The sequence below is a fragment of the Cebus imitator genome, unplaced genomic scaffold (genome assembly GCF_001604975.1).
Source record: "Cebus imitator isolate Cc_AM_T3 unplaced genomic scaffold, Cebus_imitator-1.0 Scaffold227, whole genome shotgun sequence".
In the NCBI taxonomy this organism is placed as follows: domain Eukaryota; kingdom Metazoa; phylum Chordata; class Mammalia; order Primates; family Cebidae; genus Cebus; species Cebus imitator.
Window position 1 is genome coordinate 557092 of NW_016107542.1, and position 18730 is coordinate 575821.

General features: G+C 39.8%; 1 protein-coding gene across 5 annotated transcripts in view; it reads left to right on the plus strand.

Moving 5' to 3' along the window:
* Window positions 1–18730, plus strand: part of SMARCA2 (SWI/SNF related, matrix associated, actin dependent regulator of chromatin, subfamily a, member 2) — a 180284-nt gene that overhangs the window by 75539 nt on the left and 86015 nt on the right. For all 5 annotated transcript variants that reach the window (XM_017496952.2, XM_037727292.1, XM_017496954.2 and 2 more), the window contains exons 20-23: window positions 5504–5611; window positions 6223–6309; window positions 11094–11140; window positions 13006–13172. In XM_017496952.2, coding sequence (XP_017352441.1) covers window positions 5504–5611; window positions 6223–6309; window positions 11094–11140; window positions 13006–13172 — 409 coding nt within the window. The remainder of the gene's footprint in view (window positions 1–5503; window positions 5612–6222; window positions 6310–11093; window positions 11141–13005; window positions 13173–18730) is intronic.

Below are 18730 nucleotides of genomic sequence, written 5' to 3' on the forward strand. Positions count from 1 at the left end.
AAAAAAAAAAAAAAAAAAAAAAAAAATTTATGTGTAGTAAAATTCGCTTCTTTTGGACAAATGAAGAGTTATGTTAACGATGCCCACAACTAAAGTGCAAAACAATTTAATCATCCACCCCTCCAAAAAAAAAATTCCCTTTTGCTACTACTTTTCCGTCAAACTCTCCCTGGGCTCTTAGCCTTATGCAGCCACTAATCTGTTCTCCTTCCCTGTCTATAGCTTTGTCTTTTCCAAAATAAGACAGTATGTAACCTTTTGCATCTGTTTTTTATTTTCGTTTGGCAAAATGTGTTTCAGATTCATCCATGTTGTTACACGTATCAATAGTTGGTTCATTTTTATTGTCGAATAATATTTCCTTACGTGGATGCAGTGCAGTGTGTTTGACATTTGGGTCATTTCTAGTTTTTGACAATTGTGAATTACGCTGCTATAAACCTTCATGTAGAGGTTTTTGTGTGAACATAGGTTTTCATTTCAGTTCAGTAAACACCTTAGGTGTATGACTACTTGATTATAAGGTCAGTGTATAAATAGATTTATAAGAAACTTCTGTGGCCAGGCGTGATGGCTCATGCCTGTAATCCCAGCACTTTGGGAGGCCGAGGTGGGCGGATCACAAGGTCAGGAGTTTGAGACCAGCCTGACCAACATGGTGAAACCCCATCTCTACTAAAAATACAAAAGATCAGCCAGGCATGATGACAGCTGTAATCGCAGCTAGTCAGGAGGCTGAGGCAGGAGAATTATTTGAACCTGGGAGGCAGAGGTTGCAGTGAGCCAAGATTGCACCACTCTACTCCAGCCTGAGCAACAGAACAAGAGTCTGTCTCCCCCTTCCTCCCCCTGCCAAAAAAAGGAAACTTCTGCATTGTTTCTTAGACTGTCTGAACCACTGGATAGTCCCACCAGACTACCAGAAATATATGACCATTCTACTTCCTCCACATTCTCATTAGTGATTGGTATTGTCAGTTTTTCAACATTTGTAGCCATTTTAATAGGTGTCTAGTGGCATCTTGTAACTTCAATTTGCGTTCTCTAATGCCTAATATTGTTGAGCATGTTTTCATGTGCTTTCTCAGGTGAAACTAAAGCAGGTTATATAAAGGCCACAATTTCATAAATGCAGGTCAGTTGCATAGGAGAATTAGCTTTAATATTAGTCAAATAAACAATGAGCAAGGGAACGTCCTCTCCCAAACCACCACCACTGCCAAGCTGTTGGCATAAAATCCATTTCTTATATACAGGAAAGAATGCCAAATAGAAAAGGGATTATATAAGAACAACTTAAGCTAAATAAAAATTGATTTTTCTATTTAGCTCCCATTTAAGGTTGTCTGTGCTGACTCTTCGTTAATTCATATCATCAAGAACCAACTATAGTTGCAATTGGCTGGGTATATCTTGATGTCTAAATGTGCTAAAATATGTATCTAATGTTGGAGGTTAGCTAGAGGTTGACCTACCTGAAATCAGCCCTGATTCTGATGTAGTTTGTGTAAAACACCAAAAAAGCTTTGCTTACATTGGCAATTTGTATATTCATTATATCAAATTTTGGAATGCTTAGCATAATTAATCATTACTTTGTTCCTCCCTCATGCCATAGAGTTGAAAACCTGGGACTTTCATAAATTGAATTATATTGTTTTAAAATCTCAGTTCACAAAGTGATGATGTATCACATGTAGTTTAGGTTTATTATTCCAATAATACATCCTTTAGGAAGGGGAGTTACAAATGAAGAATAGTATTCAGGCAGAGGCTATGAACAAAGTTCAGATACTTCTACAGGGGTATATCAGAAGAGATGGTGGGCCAGTGTAGTGACCTGATTTGCCTACATTTAGGGACCAGTTAGGCCATTTACTGACATAAGACTGCTTAGGAGATAATTACCAGATACATGAGGTCAGCACTTCAGTTTTACATATGATTTGAACAAAAATAGCTCCAGTGTCTCTCACGAGCCTAACTTACCGGGAGAATCGCCCTTGTGAAGAAGTCACAAGTTTCATTTGGTATAGCACCAGTATATTTTGAGGAGCTTTCACATGCATGCTCTAAACAGATGCCATCACATTTTTTGGGGGGGTGAACTCAGACTCAAGCGAGCTGAAGTTGGCACGATTATTATAAAAACTTCTGTCATCACTGTTATTCATTGTGGTGACTTTAGAATTGTTCAGTCCTTCCCTTTTCTGAATACATGCCTGTTGATTGCCTGCTCTGTGCATTATGCTGTACTCAGGCCATGTGGGAGGTGCAGTACACCGGAAATGGAAGGCATGACGTGAGAAGTCAACAGCCTTGGCTGTCGAGATGAGGGCTACTCACACTGAACAATGGTGTGGCAATGCAAGGCAGCATCGTCCCACCAATCAGAATGAATGATCCAGACATTCAGGTGGTTTAGGACAGGGGTACCCAGCATGTACCATGAGTGTATATGTTGGGAAGTGCTTACCTAGTACTCAATGGATCCATTGGGTGGAGAAAGATGTTAGAACAGTCATATATGTTGAGCCTTCTCTTGAAAAAATCTTCACTGATATTTAACATGCAGATTGACAATGGTACCTGTGTGGTAGGTATGTATGTGTGTCTGAAAGCCAGTCATGTGCTGGGGATACACTGTGGGGTTATCCCAGGGGAAGCATGGGAGTGAGCCTCCACCACCCGGAGCATCTGACAGTCCGTTCATCCTTGCTGCCTGGTTCATTTACTTTCTGCCAATGGTGAGGCATTACACATTTTCCTGTCCCCAGATAAAATAATTTAGCCTGATCTGATTTTAACTAAACAGACACCCCCGGTCCCCAGAAAGGATTAAAAGGATTCTGTAAAGAGGTGCAGGTTGAAATCACGTAGCATAGATGAACAATGGGAAAAAGGCCACCCTGTCTCTTCTCCCATTCCTAGTATTGGTTTTCATCAGCCACATCATGGTACTTGGGTTGGAATTGACCTAAAATATTAGATATCATCAAATTGGCACCTTTAAATAAGTATATAAATCAGCTTCCTTTAACATTGATGCATGCCCTAAAAGTAACTTTTATCTTGAGATATTAATGTTAGTGTATGCATATAATAATTCAAATATGTAGATATATATTGGGAAACTGAACTTCAGCATGTCTTCTTGTTTCTCCTTACCACTGTAAAAAAAAGCTTACTGACAAACTTTGATCGAAATGAAAGGAAAATTGGCTTTGGCTGACAGTGTGATTGGGAAAGATCTTGAAAAGGGCCCTCAAAGTAGAGTTAGAATGGAGCCTTAAGACTAAGGACATCCCAGGCCTGGAGAAAAGCACAGAAACCAAGTGGCATGGGGTTGTTTGAGTAGGTCTGGGAGCAAACATAAAATACAGTTGTGTAGCTTACGTAATTTTGATCATGTGTATTAAATCCCGTAATTGTGTGAGGAAAGAGACTCTGCCTTCCAAGAGCAGCCATCAGGTGCTCGAGAGCAGCTTGCCTCTCTGCTGACGTGACCGCTTTGAGGATTCTTGTCTCCCTGTCTCCATGGTCACCATGCATGCCTCGTGCTTTCCAAACTCCTTCACCTCCAGCCCTTAGCAGTGGCTGACTGATAGGAAGGGGCTTGAGTGTTCTTTCCTGAACTCTGGATCTGCCATCCCCAGATGTACAAGCATCAGCCATGCCTTCCACATTCAGGAAGGTTTGATCAAGCCAGCAAGGAGTTGTAGGTAAAGGTGAACCTCAGGCCGAGCTAGGAAGCCTGAAAATATCCTTAGTCATCCTAACATGGAGCTTAAATTCTAACTGTGGCTTAGAAGACCAATATCTTTGAGACTGTAGCTAAACCTCTGTGGTGCTCAGTTTCCAAATCTGTAAAATGAGAAGACTAAATGGGACTGTATCAGTAAAGCTCTTGTATGTGTTAAATGAGAGAAGGCACAGAAAGCTGTCTGCACAGGGCCTTTTCTATGGAAAGAGCCCCGTAATATTAGTTCTTGATGTCATTTTACCATTATACTTGTTAAAGTCTAAAGTGGTTCAACATTTTTCTTTACCATTATCAAATGTCATTGTGAGTTAACAGTTCTCGAAAAAGTAGAAGGATGGGGTAATCATTTCACAATGTATGTGTATAGCAAAATATAGCAGACATACCTTAAATATATATAATTTGTATTTGTATATAGAATACCTTTTTAAAATATTATACCATGATACAGTTATACCACAGTAAAGCTGAAGAAATTAGACATTTTTTGTAAAGAAAAAAGGAGAAGCATTTTAAACATATAACTTTTTCAGTTATCTAGAACAAGAAGCCTGTATTAAATGCACGCTTATTTATTAATCTTGGAGATTTTTCTTTCACCCTGGCCAAGAAGGTCATTAAAAACTAAAGACGTTTTGGAGTTTTACTTACACTTCTCAACTTCTCTGTAAAAGAACGAGCTTTTCTCTAATCTCATTTGATGCAAAATGTGTGGCCAAAAACTATTAATTGTGGTTCCATTTGACCTGACAGGTTCCTTCTACAGCAATAATTAAATGAATATTCAGCTTCTCTGTGACCTCTTCTCCCTGGCCTCCAGAGCTGCAAATAATGTGATCATTTTATATCAGTTTATTAAACACTAGTCAACTTGCTGATGTACTTTTAATCACATTCTGCATATTTCTAGGCATTAATCTGATGTTTTTTATGAAAATAATGCATTTGTATTCTTGGGATTTTTTTTAAATAAAGAAAAACAATACTAGGAAATAAGGCAGATTTTATGTATTAGGAGTGTGATAAAGTATTGCAGGTGTGTGATAAACCATGAGCATGAGAATTCCCCTTAATGCTTTAAATTGGATTTTTATGGTATTTCAACTGGAAGCACAGGAGGCCTTATCCTCCCTTAGATGGCCAGAAAGTAGTGTCCAATTATGGATTAATTTCTCTCCTCCACCTGTTGTTCTCACTAGATTGTATCCTGCCATTTCTCAAGAGTAGAGGTTAATGCTAGTCACCCTAGGGCTGTTATAAATCTCTCTTTAAGACTAGTATTAGAGATATCACATGTGACCATTTAAAAATGTTTCACAAAGACAGGGTATTTTATTTGCCAGTCACTGGTTTTTCTAAAACTGTTCTGTTCATAGGAAAGGAAGTATAATTGGGAAGTGAAGGAAATACTAAAAATACCCTATATTGAACATTTTTGAATTTAAACAGTTTGCAAGCCATTCTCTCTCTCAAATTTGGAAGCAAGTCAAAAAATTTCAGGAAACATAACCCTACCATCAATTACACATAACCTTTGGAAGGTCCAACCATCATAATGGAACCTTTAACAATGATGTCTCTGGTCTCCTCTACCACCCCCATCTCTCCTGCACTCCATGAATCCAAGAAAGGGAAAGAGACACCTTTGTGCTTCCAGGAGTGACACTGACTCAGCAGTCTTCTTAGAACAGGCGCCTTCTCCCTCCTGCTCTTGCCTACTTACTGTTCTCTTTTCCGCAGGTGGAATATGTGATCAAGTGTGACATGTCAGCTCTGCAGAAGATTCTGTATCGCCATATGCAAGCTAAGGGGATCCTTCTGACAGATGGTTCTGAGAAAGATAAGAAGGTATGTTGTGGAAGATGATGCAACTCAAGGTGCTGTGATATGTCTTCTCATGGCTGTGACACTGAATATTCACAGGAAGCATCCCTGCTAATGCTGATTTGTTAAAGCAAATCACTAGACCTCCTTTGAGCTCTTATAGCTGCCAAAGATAATCTCTTAACCTCTGAACTGCACTGGGGCAGGAAGAAAGAAAGAATATGTTCATATTACCAAAATAGCTCTACTTATGTCAATTTTGCAGCAAATATATTCTGCCTAAGTGTGGGGTGGCATTTTAGAAGGTTTTAAAATCCAGTTTCACTCCCTGGGCATCTGTTCCGTGCTTCTGTGTTCTGGAGTCCTAGGGAATAGATAGTCATGTTGCATAGCCATCGACTGGACATAATTCTGCAAGGTTCACTTTTTTTGCAGGATAAGTTAATCACCAGAAAGACATTATATCTAACTCAGGAACTGCTAGATAATTAAAGGAGCTTTGAACCACAGGGTGTGTAGGTGACTGAGAAAACCTATGGCCTTTTGTCCTTTGTATAAGAAGCCCAGTTTAAAAGATCTGAAATGTCTGACTGATCAGTAATTAGTTCTGTTTTTCTCTTTCCACTGATTCTTAGGGGAAAGGAGGTGCTAAGACACTTATGAACACTATCATGCAGTTGAGAAAAATCTGCAACCACCCATATATGTTTCAGCACATAGAGGTAAGTCTGTATTGTATACTTTGAGCAGGATTGTGCTAATCATACTAATGCTAGTTAAAAAACAAACAAACAGAAAACAAAAACTAAAATAGGTTTAAAACGTTAGTAGAGGCTGAGCGCAGTGGCTCACACCTATAATCCCAACACTTTGGGAGGCCGAGGCGGGCAGATCACAAGGTCAAGAGATGAAGACCATCCTGGCCGACATGTTGAAACTCCGTCTCTACTGAAAATACAAAAATTAGCTGGGCGTGGTGGCGGGTGCCTGTAATCCCAGCTACTTGGGAGGCTGAGGCAGGAGAATCGCTTGAACCTGGGAGGCGGAGGTTGCAGTGAGCCAAGATTGCGCCACTGCACTCCAGCTTGGGCGATAAAGCCAGACTCCCATCTCAAAAATATATATATATATATGTTTAGTGGAAGTTGAGATGACATGATCTGATAGCTTGACAAGCAGAATTAACAAAGATGAGTACTCTGGTTTTGGGTTCTCACTGCCACCAAGCATGTGAGCACCTGGAATTTTATAACCAAGAGTTTAAAGTGGAGAGAAAATGTTGTAAGCAGTGGCTCACTTGTGTAGGCTTGAGTAAGTACCATGAATTACCTTGTTATAGTAGCAGCTCTGACATTGAAGATAGTAAATACATTCGGCTTCCTCAGAAGAATGCTGTGAAAAATATGAACATAACATGTTTATAACTGTTAAAGAGAAAGATATTCTTGAAATATTTTCCTTGTAAAAGACACTGGCTTTAGTGTGTTACTTTGATTTATATTTTTCCTTTCTTGTTTCTGTCATCATGATGTAAATCCGTGCTTTCATCCTGATGCTCAGGTCTCTAGAAAGCTATTTTGCGGGGAGAGGACATTTTCTGCCATGTTCATTCCATGTGAATAAGTTTCCTAAATTGACAGTGTTTCACCCCAGTCAGAGCAATTGACTGGAGCGGGAATGAAAAGGGGCCACAATTGTATTCCCCATTTGTGATTGCTGCTGCTAAGGCAAATGGTCCTGGTGGCAATTATTTGCCAGGGTAGTGCCTACTTTCTACTGCAAAATGGACTAGAGACATAGAGAACATCACTGCAGGGCTCCAGTGTCTGCACCAATTTATTTTAAAAAATAGATGAAAACTTCTGGAAAGTTAAAACTTAATCACAGTGTAAAAATGGAGTTGGAGCACTCTTTATTTCGAATATTCTTTTTTTCTCCCTTATTTTTGGCAGCTGTACATGTCAGGTCAGAGGATTTGTTGCACACCATATCCCCATGCCAGAGTTCTCTCCTAACTGTGCTGGAAAATTGGAAAGATTTCTGACACTTCTATTGCCTTCAAGTCCATAGGAGAAAGTATCCATAGACATTGGGGAGAGTACCCGTAGAAGTAGGAGCGAGCGTATGGGCACAGAGGAGAATATCCATAGACCTGGGGAAAGTATCTACAGATCGAAGTAAAACAACAACAGCAACAACACTTTAAAAATCTCACGGCCGGGTGCGGTGGCTCACACCTGTAATCCCAGCACTTTGGGAGGCCGAGGTGGGCGGATCACCTGAGGTCAGCAGTTTGAGACCAGCCTGTCCAACATGGTGAAACCCTGTCTCTATTTAAAATATAAAAATTAGCCTCACCCCTATGATCCCAGCTACTCAGGAAGCTAAGGAAAGAGAATTGCTTGAACCCGGGAGGCGGAGGTTATAGTGAGCTGAGATCACCCCGTTGCACTTCAGCCTGGGTGACAAGAGTGAAACTCGGTCTCAAGAAAAGCCAAAAAATCTTCTTAGTAAGTCACAGTTATTTACATGTATTGTTGAAGGAGAATGCAATGGGCAGTATTGAGTTCATATCCACCAGGTCACTTTGTAACTGTGAACTGGGGTAAGTCACTCAGATTCTCCATACTGTAATGTGCTTGATTTGTAAACAGGGGTGATAATAAATTATAGGACTGGCAGGAGGACCAGCTTTTAAACAATAACATATGACGCATCTTGCAAACTCATGATGTGTTATATCAGATGTTAGGTACCAGTGATTGGTGATGGGTGTATGTTGGGTTGAGAGGAGCTGGAAAGAAAAGTCTAATGATGAAAATGTCTGGGGTTTGTTAGACTAACCTGTTACCCACTGTTCCATTTTTTCTGAAAACAATTTTAAGACATGTATGGTAATCTATGAAGGGCTTTGGGGACTTAGAAATTTTGAAGATTAAGCATCAATCTTACTTTGTTTTGGTTATCATAAAAGAAATGACCTTTTGAGGCATGCAGTGCTAAGTAGGAAAGGAAGGCAGATAATGCCATCTGTCCTCTAGCTTCGATCTGGAGGGTGGGAGAGGATAGAGGAGGAGGGGGGTTGCGAGGGAAGCAAAGTTTAAGGTACAAACCCCTTAGTACCTATATATTGACATTTTAAGTAGCAGTTGGTAGAAAGGCAGACTTTTATTAGCAATGTTTTTTTAACAGAAAAGCTCTGAGGAGTCTATTCCTAGAAACAAGAGATCCACAGTTCTTGGCAAATCTATTGACCACTATGGAACAGAGATGGTGTGTGAATTTGCCTTTGTTGTGTTTCGTCAGCCACACACCCTTTGTTCAGACTAAATGCTGCCAGATGCTCAGCTTCAGAATGGCTCTCACTGCCTCCTGGGGGACCTTCAAACTCAAGAAATGAAAACAGTATTTTTAACATGATGCTGTTACCTGATCTCCAGCACCATCCATTGGCACCCTCTCTTTGGTTTTCACAGTCCTGCCTGGAGACAGGGATGGAACCTAATGGAGACCATGGGCTTGGTTCTAGGGGATGGAGGTGAGATACTGGCCAGAGTCCATCCTGTTAATTTTGCCAGAGGCCTGGAGCCTACCATAGATGATGATCATATTTGAGAGTACTGTGGAGCCCAGAGGAAAAGATCTGGTCCAGTTGGAGGAAAAGCTGCAGGGATCCAGAGAGGAGGGAAAGCAGAAAAGGGAGACAGCTGGGGGCTGATGTGAAGGTGTAACCTGCTCTCCATTCCCACAGTTGGTCGCCATTCCCATAAAGTCAGAATGTAGAAATGCATGGAGAACAGTCATGTATTTCTTCCTGTGAATCAGAAAGGAGGGAATTATGTGATTAGATTCTGTATTCTGAAAACAGAAGCCAGACATCTGAGGGGTGCTGTACATCTAGGACCTTATTTGTAATAGAGCAAAGCACAGTATGGAAGAGATGTTAGGATTTTACCAAACTGGCCAGTAAGCCTAGCACTTTGGGAGGCCGAGGCGGGCAGATCACTTGAGGTAAGGAGGTCAATACTAGCCTACCAATGTGGTGAAACCCCGTCTCTACTAAAACAGAAAATTACCCAGGCATAGTGGGACATGCTGTAGTCCCAGCTCCTCAGGAGTCTGAGGCAGGAGAATTGCTTGGACCTGGGAGGCGGAGGTTTGCAATGAGCAGAGATTGTGCCACTGCACTCCAGCCTGGGCAACAAAGTGAGACTCTGTCTCAAAATAAATAAGTAAATAAAAGATTTCACCAAACTAAGAATTATAATATATAATCACCATTATTTGTATTGCTAAAATTTTCCACAGTTCATATTGGATTAGTTGTTTTTCATGTTGCCATTAAAGACATACTTGTCTTTATCAGATATGTCCGAGACTGGGCAATTTATAAAGAAAAAGAGGTTTAAATGTGGCACATACATACACCATGGAATACAATGCAGCCATAAAAAAAGATGAGTTCATGTACTTTGCAGGGACATGGATGAAATTGGAAACCATCATTCTCAGCAAACTGACACAAGAACAGAAAACCAAACACTGCATGTTCTCTCTCATAAGTGGGTGTTGAACAGTGAGAACACACAGATACATGGAGGGGAATATCACATACTGGGGCTTGGGGATAGGGGGGTGCTAGGAGAGGAATAGCATGGGATTGGAGAGGGGTAGCATTAGGAGAAATAGCTAATGTAGATGACAGGGCGATGGATGCAGCAAACCACCACCATGGCTCGTGTATATCTATGTAACAAACCTGCACGATCTGCACTTGTACCCCAGAACTTAAAGTATAATAAATAAAAAGAAAGAGAAAAAGAGGTTTAATGGACCCACAGTTTCACATGTTTGGGGAGCCCTCACAATCACAGCAGAAGGCGAAAGGAACATCTTACATGGTGGCGAATGAGAGCCAAGTGAAAAGGAAGACCCCTTATAAAACCACCAGACCTCGTGAGACTTGTTCACAACCACAAGGACAGTATGGGGGAAACCCCCCATGATTCAGTTGTCTCTCACCAGGTCCCTCCCACAACACATGGGAATTATGGGAGCTACAATTCAAGATGAGATGTAAGTGGAGGCACAGCCAAACCATATCCCATATATTTATATGTACATATTAATTGTGATTTGCTTGTATTGAATTCTTCTAGTCTAGACTCTGAACTCCTTGTGGGTAGGTAGCCCTAGAGGGTGGATCTCCAGAAACAACTATTGGCTCAGCTACGGGCCAGCGGCTGCTCAGTGACTGTGTGATGAGTGAACTAACCCTGTTATCTGAGAGTCTAGAGATGAGACGAAACTCACAAGATACATTTCTGGTGGAACAGAACTCTGAATGCAATATGCTAAGTTTGCGGTTCATTATACATAAGTGTTTGCTTATTCATTAATTTGCTCGTCTTAACTATATAAATTGGTAGGATAACCTCACTGAAGGAGTAATCACTAAGTTAAAATTACATTTTTAAAAGTCCTTTTTTTTCTCTCTCTTTTAAAGGAATCCTTTGCTGAGCACCTAGGCTATTCAAATGGGGTCATCAATGGGTAAATCTTAATTTTTTTTCCTTTAAAACAAATGTTGTTGACATTACCTAAACTATTCCTCTCTACAGTGTTTCCTCTTGTGCAAATGCATACTCCCAGCCCTCTAACTGCTGTTCGGTGGAGGTACAGAAGTTAATCAAAGCAATATCAGCATTCTCTTTTACTTTACCGGCATAATTACTACTTGCCTTAAGCGAGTGGCTATTCAAAGGACATAGATCTCATTTAATAGACTTAATAGTATCCTAGTGTTCTAAAAATGTTGTTGAAACTTCAAAGGTTTGTTGCTTATAACCAAAAGTATAGCTTGGGCTTGAAGAGAATTTATCTTATTAAATTTCACATTGACATTTGACATTAACGTACTTGAGAAGAAATTTCTCATCTGCTGTAAATGTACAGTTTTACAGTCATTTGTTAGAGTATGGTCTGTGTAAGAAATGTTTTTCATTAGCAATGGATATTAAAGAGAATCTTGACTTGCAAAACAAAAATGAACATTGCATTAACAGAACGTCTATGTGTGTGTGTGTGTGTGTGTGTGTGTGTTACAAATTTGAAAAATTTATTATTAGGGTATAGTCATGATTCTTGGATCCCAAGGGAAGACAGTTTCACTGGGCTAAGAACCAGTAACTGGGCCCTAGCCAGAAGCAGTGCTGCTAAGCTTTCCCTGCTTCTCCTTGCCTCTCTCTTCTCTGGGTTCTGTGGTTACCCCCGCTCCCAGCAGCTTGGCCAGGATTGCATGGTGAAAATGGGGTATTTGGAGAACAGTTGTCAGAGTGGGGGATGGACATAGGGAAGACATACGTTTCAAAATGTGTCTGTTAGAAATAACTTATCCCATGTCATAAAATCAACTACCAGATGATACATTTCAGCACTGTAGATTGCATGTGCACTGGCAAGTTTTCCAAATGGTATCACCTGAAATTCAGTTTTAATTGTATAACATAGCCCTGTTAATAAAAGAAAAAAATGGGTGAACTGTAGAGGAAAAAGACCATATGTTAGCCTTTCTCCATATTACAGCGTCTTCTCCATCTCATACTCCCGTTGTATTTTTGACTTGGATTTCTACAGTACTCTAAGACTCTTGTCCTCCCTGAGTCTGTTCTTACATGGTGTCCTGGTGATCTTGTAAAAAGGTACGCCAGACCTCATCACTCCCCTGCTTAAAACCCATTGATGGCTTTTCACTGCACTGTAAATGAAAACGTTCAGTGTAGCTCATAGAGCCCTACAGAACCTGTTCCTAGTCCCATCCCCCACCTCTCTGTCTTCATCTCCTAGAGTTCTTTCCTCCTGTCTAAGTCATGCTCACCATTTTTTGTTTTTTCAGTTTCTCAAATTCTTCTGTCTCCTTTACCCCTCAGGGCCTTGCACATGCTCTTTCCTCTCCCTGGAATCTCCTCTCCACCTTAGTGCCCCCGTTCTATACCTGGATGCCTTTTTACTCATTATTTCAGGTTTTAGCTAAAATGTTACCTCTTCTGGGAGGCCATCTCTGACACTCTAACCCAGTGGTTGGCAGACTCTTTCTGTAAAGAGCTAGATTGTAAATATGCATAATACTTAATAGGACAGTATTAAGAACATGAAAGTGGTTCCTTTTCTTTCTAGAACCTGTCATCATTGCTAGTATATACAATGCACTTTTCATGGGTGTTATATGAATATATTTTCTTTTTTGTTGCTAAATATTCTTGTTGCTTGAGAGTTCACATTCATTCATTCATTCCTTTCACAGTTACTTATTGGATGTTTACTGTGTACAAAGGACTATATGAAAAGCAAAGCAATGCTGGATTTTTCAAGAAGACAGAAGTAATACTGTCTTCCTGTTTTGCGTTTTTTGGGTTCAGGGCTGAGCTGTATCGGGCCTCAGGAAAGTTTGAGCTACTTGATCGTATTCTGCCAAAATTGAGAGCGACTAATCATCGAGTGCTGCTTTTCTGCCAGATGACATCTCTCATGACCATCATGGAAGATTATTTTGCTTTTCGGAACTTCCTTTACCTGCGCCTTGATGGTAAGTGCATAAGGCATTAGGCTCAGAAGCCATGCTACTGAAAATGAAGAGATAATGGGCATTTAGGTTCAATCTCAGCCACAAAGAAGGGGTAAAATTGAAGAATTGACCAGCAGCGTGGGGTGCAGTATTTCTAGACAGCAATTTTTAACATCCTTAAGCTTTAAATAAGCTGACCTCATTTGCACAGCTACATAGTCCACATGTAAACCAACACAAATGAGTTTAGAGTCACTTATGAGTACCTAAATACAATAAAGTTAACTAAATTTAAATTTTCAAATCTTCCTTGCTCTTAAAATTGATGGTTACCTGTGTGCCAACATATAGAATATGTTGACAAACCTTTAACTTTTTAAGTTAAGACATATGTTAAGGGGATAAAGGCTATGTCACTTTTCTTTGTAATAATATAATCATTCATTTTAGAATATATTTATCATTAAAGCCCCTCTTTAAATAAGACATATCTACATGTTATATTGTTAACAGATATGACTGCATCGTTTCCTGGATTTTGCAAGCTATGTAAAGTGTTTGCCTGGTTTTAAGAGTGAAATTGAAATACTATGTCCTAAAAATTAGTAAGAAAAAATATTAATGGAAGAAAATATGATTTTAGGGTTGCTCCCTAAATTATTTTACGATTTGGATGCCAGCCATAATAATATATTAGAGGTTAAAAGTGTCAGCGCTTATACACAATGGCAGGGCATAAATAATGGCATTCAAAGAGTGGTAAGCAGGAATAAAAGTTAGTTTACAGTCAGGATGCTGTTTAATCCCTGGGAAGACAAGAGGGTGCTACTAATACTGGTATTTACCTAATGCAATATTACTATTATTAAATGGGAAATTTAAGGTTTACATTTCATTAAAATACTTTATTTTCAGTCCAACATTTTGTTTTCCTTTTGGGCTTAATTGAATGTAATTGGATATATACTAAACTCAGGACTTGCTGTACTTTCTCTGAGTTAAGTTTTTAGGTGAATTCTTTTTACGGTCTGTCTCTTAGGGTATTATTAATTAACTTTCAAGTTAATTATACCATTTGAAAAACTTGATTATTTTATTTATTTATTTATTTTTTTTATTAAGACCAAGTCTCACTCTGTCGCCCAGGCTGGAGTGCAGTGGTGTGATCTCAGCTCACTACAACCTCCGCCTCCTGGGTTCAGGTGATTCTCCCAACTCCGCCTTCTGAATAGCTGGGATTACAGGCACGTGGCACTGTGCCCAGCTAAGTTTTGTATTTTTAGTAGAGACAGGGTTTCGTCATATTGCCCAGGCTAGCCTCGAATTCCTGACCTCAAGTCATCTGCCTGCCTTGGTCTCCCAAAGTGCTGGGATTGTAGGTGTGAGCCACCGCGCCTGGCCCCAAACTTAATTATCTGAAACCGCTTTACCTCTCCCCTCCAAAGTCACTGAAAACCAGTGAATGGGTAAGTAAATGCGAATTTTGAATTCACAAGAACAGTCCTAGTATGCACAGTTTTCCTCTTTTGGTAAATTTCCTTTATTGTCTCTTCTTTGACTGGATCCCTGCCTCTGGAAAGAAGGGGAAATTCAGCACTCTGCCTTCAAAAGATAAATTGCTTTACCAACTGCTCAGGTGAGGGGCTGTGGGGCTCTGGACGGACAGGCCCCCACAGGTGTCCTGCAAAACTATCACTTGCTACTTTGTGGCATTTCATTCTAAATCTCAGGTCTCTGAGGACTGTTCCTTTGGAATATTTGAATCCATTAAACTGATAAGAAGTGACTTCCTTGAAAGAAATTGCTCTAATGTTTTCTTGCCAGCCTGAGAGGTTCTCTTTAATAATCTGTTGGCTGCTGTCCTTTTGTTATTAATAATAATAGTCATAACAGCTAACAAGTACGGAACACCTACTCTGTGTGGGACTCTGGGCCAAGCACCTCATGCACATTATTAATTTGATTTTCTCCATAAATAAGCTAGTGTTACCCCTTTTGTGTGCCATTATGATGCCCATTTAATAGATGAGAAGAAAAACGTGTATGGTGAAACCAGGTTCTAACTTGGATCTCTTTGACTCCAAATTAGCTCAGTTTTAGCAGATCTAGGGAGGTATACCCATCTCTGAAAATACAGGCTTCTTCTCTAGCTACAGCATTTTAAGAATGATTTTGAACTTACTTAAAATTTTAAATTGACTAATTGCCAACCACCATGACTAGAGATACAGGATGGATGAACTATTCACTGCTCCTGCTCTCAGAGCCCTTACCATTAGGTGGAAGGAGATAGACAAGCAAATTGCATAGAATGTTACAGATGGAATTGAAAAGGCTTCTTTCCATAAGAAACAGCAGACATTCCTTTGAAGGGTGGACAGAACTGATAGAAAGTCAATATACACACAGATGAGTTAGTATACACACTTCCAACTGAAACCCCTTCTATCCCCCATCCCACCACCCAGTTGTTAAAATGACTTCAGATTTTCATTGCTGAATTTGATGTTTCAGATTTTGACTTTGGGGGAAAAAGAATCACTTGATGAAAGCTAAGCACAAATTTTCTGCAAAGATTTTGGTTGCATGAATAGATTTAGCTAATACTCTGTTATGGTTTTTGTTTTTACTGGAAATGATTTTTGAGTGAGAGCAAGTGGTGAGGTTTCATCCCAGAAGATAACACTTTCTAAAAGCAGCTGAAACTAAGTTAAAATTAGTCATCATGTAAGTCTGACAGTGTGTTCCTTCTGGTAAATTCTGTAATTTTTAACACAGTTGCCGTATTAATTGTATTCTTATAACTGGTTATGTATCAAAGTCTGAAAGACCATGAAACTGATGTTACTATTGAGCATGTTAAATCTTGTACCACTTGCAAGGAGTGTCTGACTCTTACTTGGTAGTTGTAATCTCCCTGAGCAATATTAAAAAGATTGTTGATGATCAGCAAAGATCTTGACTTGGAAATCTTTGACAGAAATGGTTTTCCAGCAAATTCCAAAGCTTGTGATAAGAAATGCCATAGCTTTGCATTAAAAACTGACTTAATCTTTTGTGTGTGTGTTTTTTTTTTTTTTATAATTTGTCAAGTTCCCAGCTATTTATATTTTATTTTATTATATTGAACTTGAGTGTCACTTTGTTGCCCATGCTGTGCAGTGCATAATCTCAGCTCACTGCAACCTCCGCCTCCCAGGTTCAAGCGATTCTTATGCCTCTGCCTCCCAAGTAGCTGGGATTATAGACATGTGCCACCATGCCCAGCTAATTTTTACATTTTTAGTAGAGACGGGGTTTTACTATGTTGGCCAGGCTGGTCTCAAACTCCTGACCTCCGGGGATCAGGTCAGGATCCGCCTGCCTCAGCCTCCCAAAGTGCTTAGATTACAGGGATGAGCCACTGCGCCTGGCTTATACAGTTTAAATACACACCAGATACATGGTTGGCCTATTTGCTTAAGGTGTCTGGTATAGGCTCTAAAAACTCCTTTGACCAAATAATTTTATTTGTATATTCCTTTTGTTTTTCAGTGCTTTATTTTGCATGTAAGGTTATTTTATCCCAGTAGGCATTAGTTGTATTTATATTTTATGTTACTGGCCGGATCCACGCCTGTTCTGCCCACGTGTAGTAAATCAATCACTGCGATACAGCTTTTGCAAAAAAGAAAAGATTTATTCACAAGGGTGCCAAGTGAAAAGATGGAAGAACAGCCCTCAACTCTATCTCCCTGAAGATAAGTCTTAGGGATATTTATGGGGTAAGGAAGTGAGGTGATCTAAGGCACAAGGAAGGGTGATTGGCAGTGGGGAAAAATGAAGTAACAGGTTCATTCTACACAAGCATAGCTGGGGTTCATGGCATTTCCTAGGACATACATGCAGAAAATGGCAGTGTTAGCATGATCTGACAGTGCAGTTTTTGGCTGTCTGACATCAAAAGGCTATCGCTTGGGCCCTTCGCTCAGCCCTGGTGGAAGGGTCAGTGGTGACAACCGGTTCGAACTGGACACAGCTGGCTAAAGTTCTTGAAAAATAACTGAAGTAACCATTACCATGGTGACCTATGAATGTTATCTATAAAGTAGCCAGTGAAGGTCAAGTCTGAGTGTTCAGCAGCAAGGCCTTCAGCTACTGCAGCCTTCAGCTTCATGGAAAAAGAGAAAACAAAAATAACAAAAAGTAAGAAAGCAAAAGCACGCAGATGCGGGGCAGGCAGACCTGATGAGATGAACTGCTCTGTTTCGTTAATCCATGTGATTATCAACTGGTTAATTTCAGTTAATCAAAACTGTTGCACTTCCCTCCTGAGAGCATAGATGTATAGTTTTTGTACCCAGCTGTCGGAAACACAGATGTCATTATTTCTTCTTTCCCCATTTTAGAAGAAATTTTTGGTTTCTGTGGCTTTTCATTCAGTTTAAGGCAGAGGGGAAATATGTGAACCAATAATCCATTTAATTTTATTTTAAATTCTTGCAGCTGGAAAGATGATAGAGAAGGTTTCATGGCGGAACAGAACACATCTTCCATTAAAATCGTGAACAAATAGTTCACCATGATCTCAGAAAGCCAGTTCTGAAAATAAAAGAAACAAGAACTCCACATTTGAAACCTCACTCAGCAAAGCATGCTTAGTGCTCCTCCTCCAGAATCTAAACTCAGACAATTGATTGTGTCAGGGCTTCACCAGTTCCCTGAACTCGAAACCTAACGTAGAAAGTAAATTGGGTCTAAAGAACGTTACTCCATTAAGTGAGGAGCGCCCCCAGACCCCTCATTCCTAATCCCTGTTTGCCGTATGCAGGGAAATGATTTGTTTCTTCCTCCTCAGGAGGGGATTTGTTATTTTTATATTTATTAAATGTGAAAAACAGATTGTCTCCATGTTTGAGAACTTGGCCTTCATAGCAACTTGATTCATTAGCTATAATCACTTAAATGTTTTAATCCTCTGAAATAAATTGCTGGCATGTTTTCTTCCTTAAAGAACAACATGTAGAAATAATATTTGAATAGCAGCCACTTGGGCACTGTCATATAACATGCGTACGTATTTCCCAACAACCTAAAGCCTTTTTTTCAAAACTCAGCCTCTAGGCATTTCTGGTGAAATATGATCAGATGAAATACTGGTGTTTTTTTTCTCTCCCCTTCCACAGTGCATTTCATGAAATGGCTAGGTAAATACATTACAGATATATACTATGTGATTGAATGGCTCATCCAAAATGCAAGTATGTCCTAAAAGTAAGCACCAGACTCTGGGGTTTGGTACTGTCTGCTTACTCACTATTTTGGAGCCTCCTCAGACTCTGTGGGCCAAACCACCCCGAAGTATATAACCCGCTGCTCTGTTTAGTTGGTTTGGATTTAGCATGCTTTGAACTCAGCAGAGTAGGATAACATGAGAAACAGACATAAGAGATTCCTTATTTTGTTGGGGGGGGATTATTTTGGCTTTAAGTCTTGCTAAGAAGGATAAAATTATTCCATTTGCAAAAAAAAAAAAAAAAAAATTTGTTCGCATTTTATGTTTTTACCAGCCAGACTATACTCAGTAGTAATCCAAATGG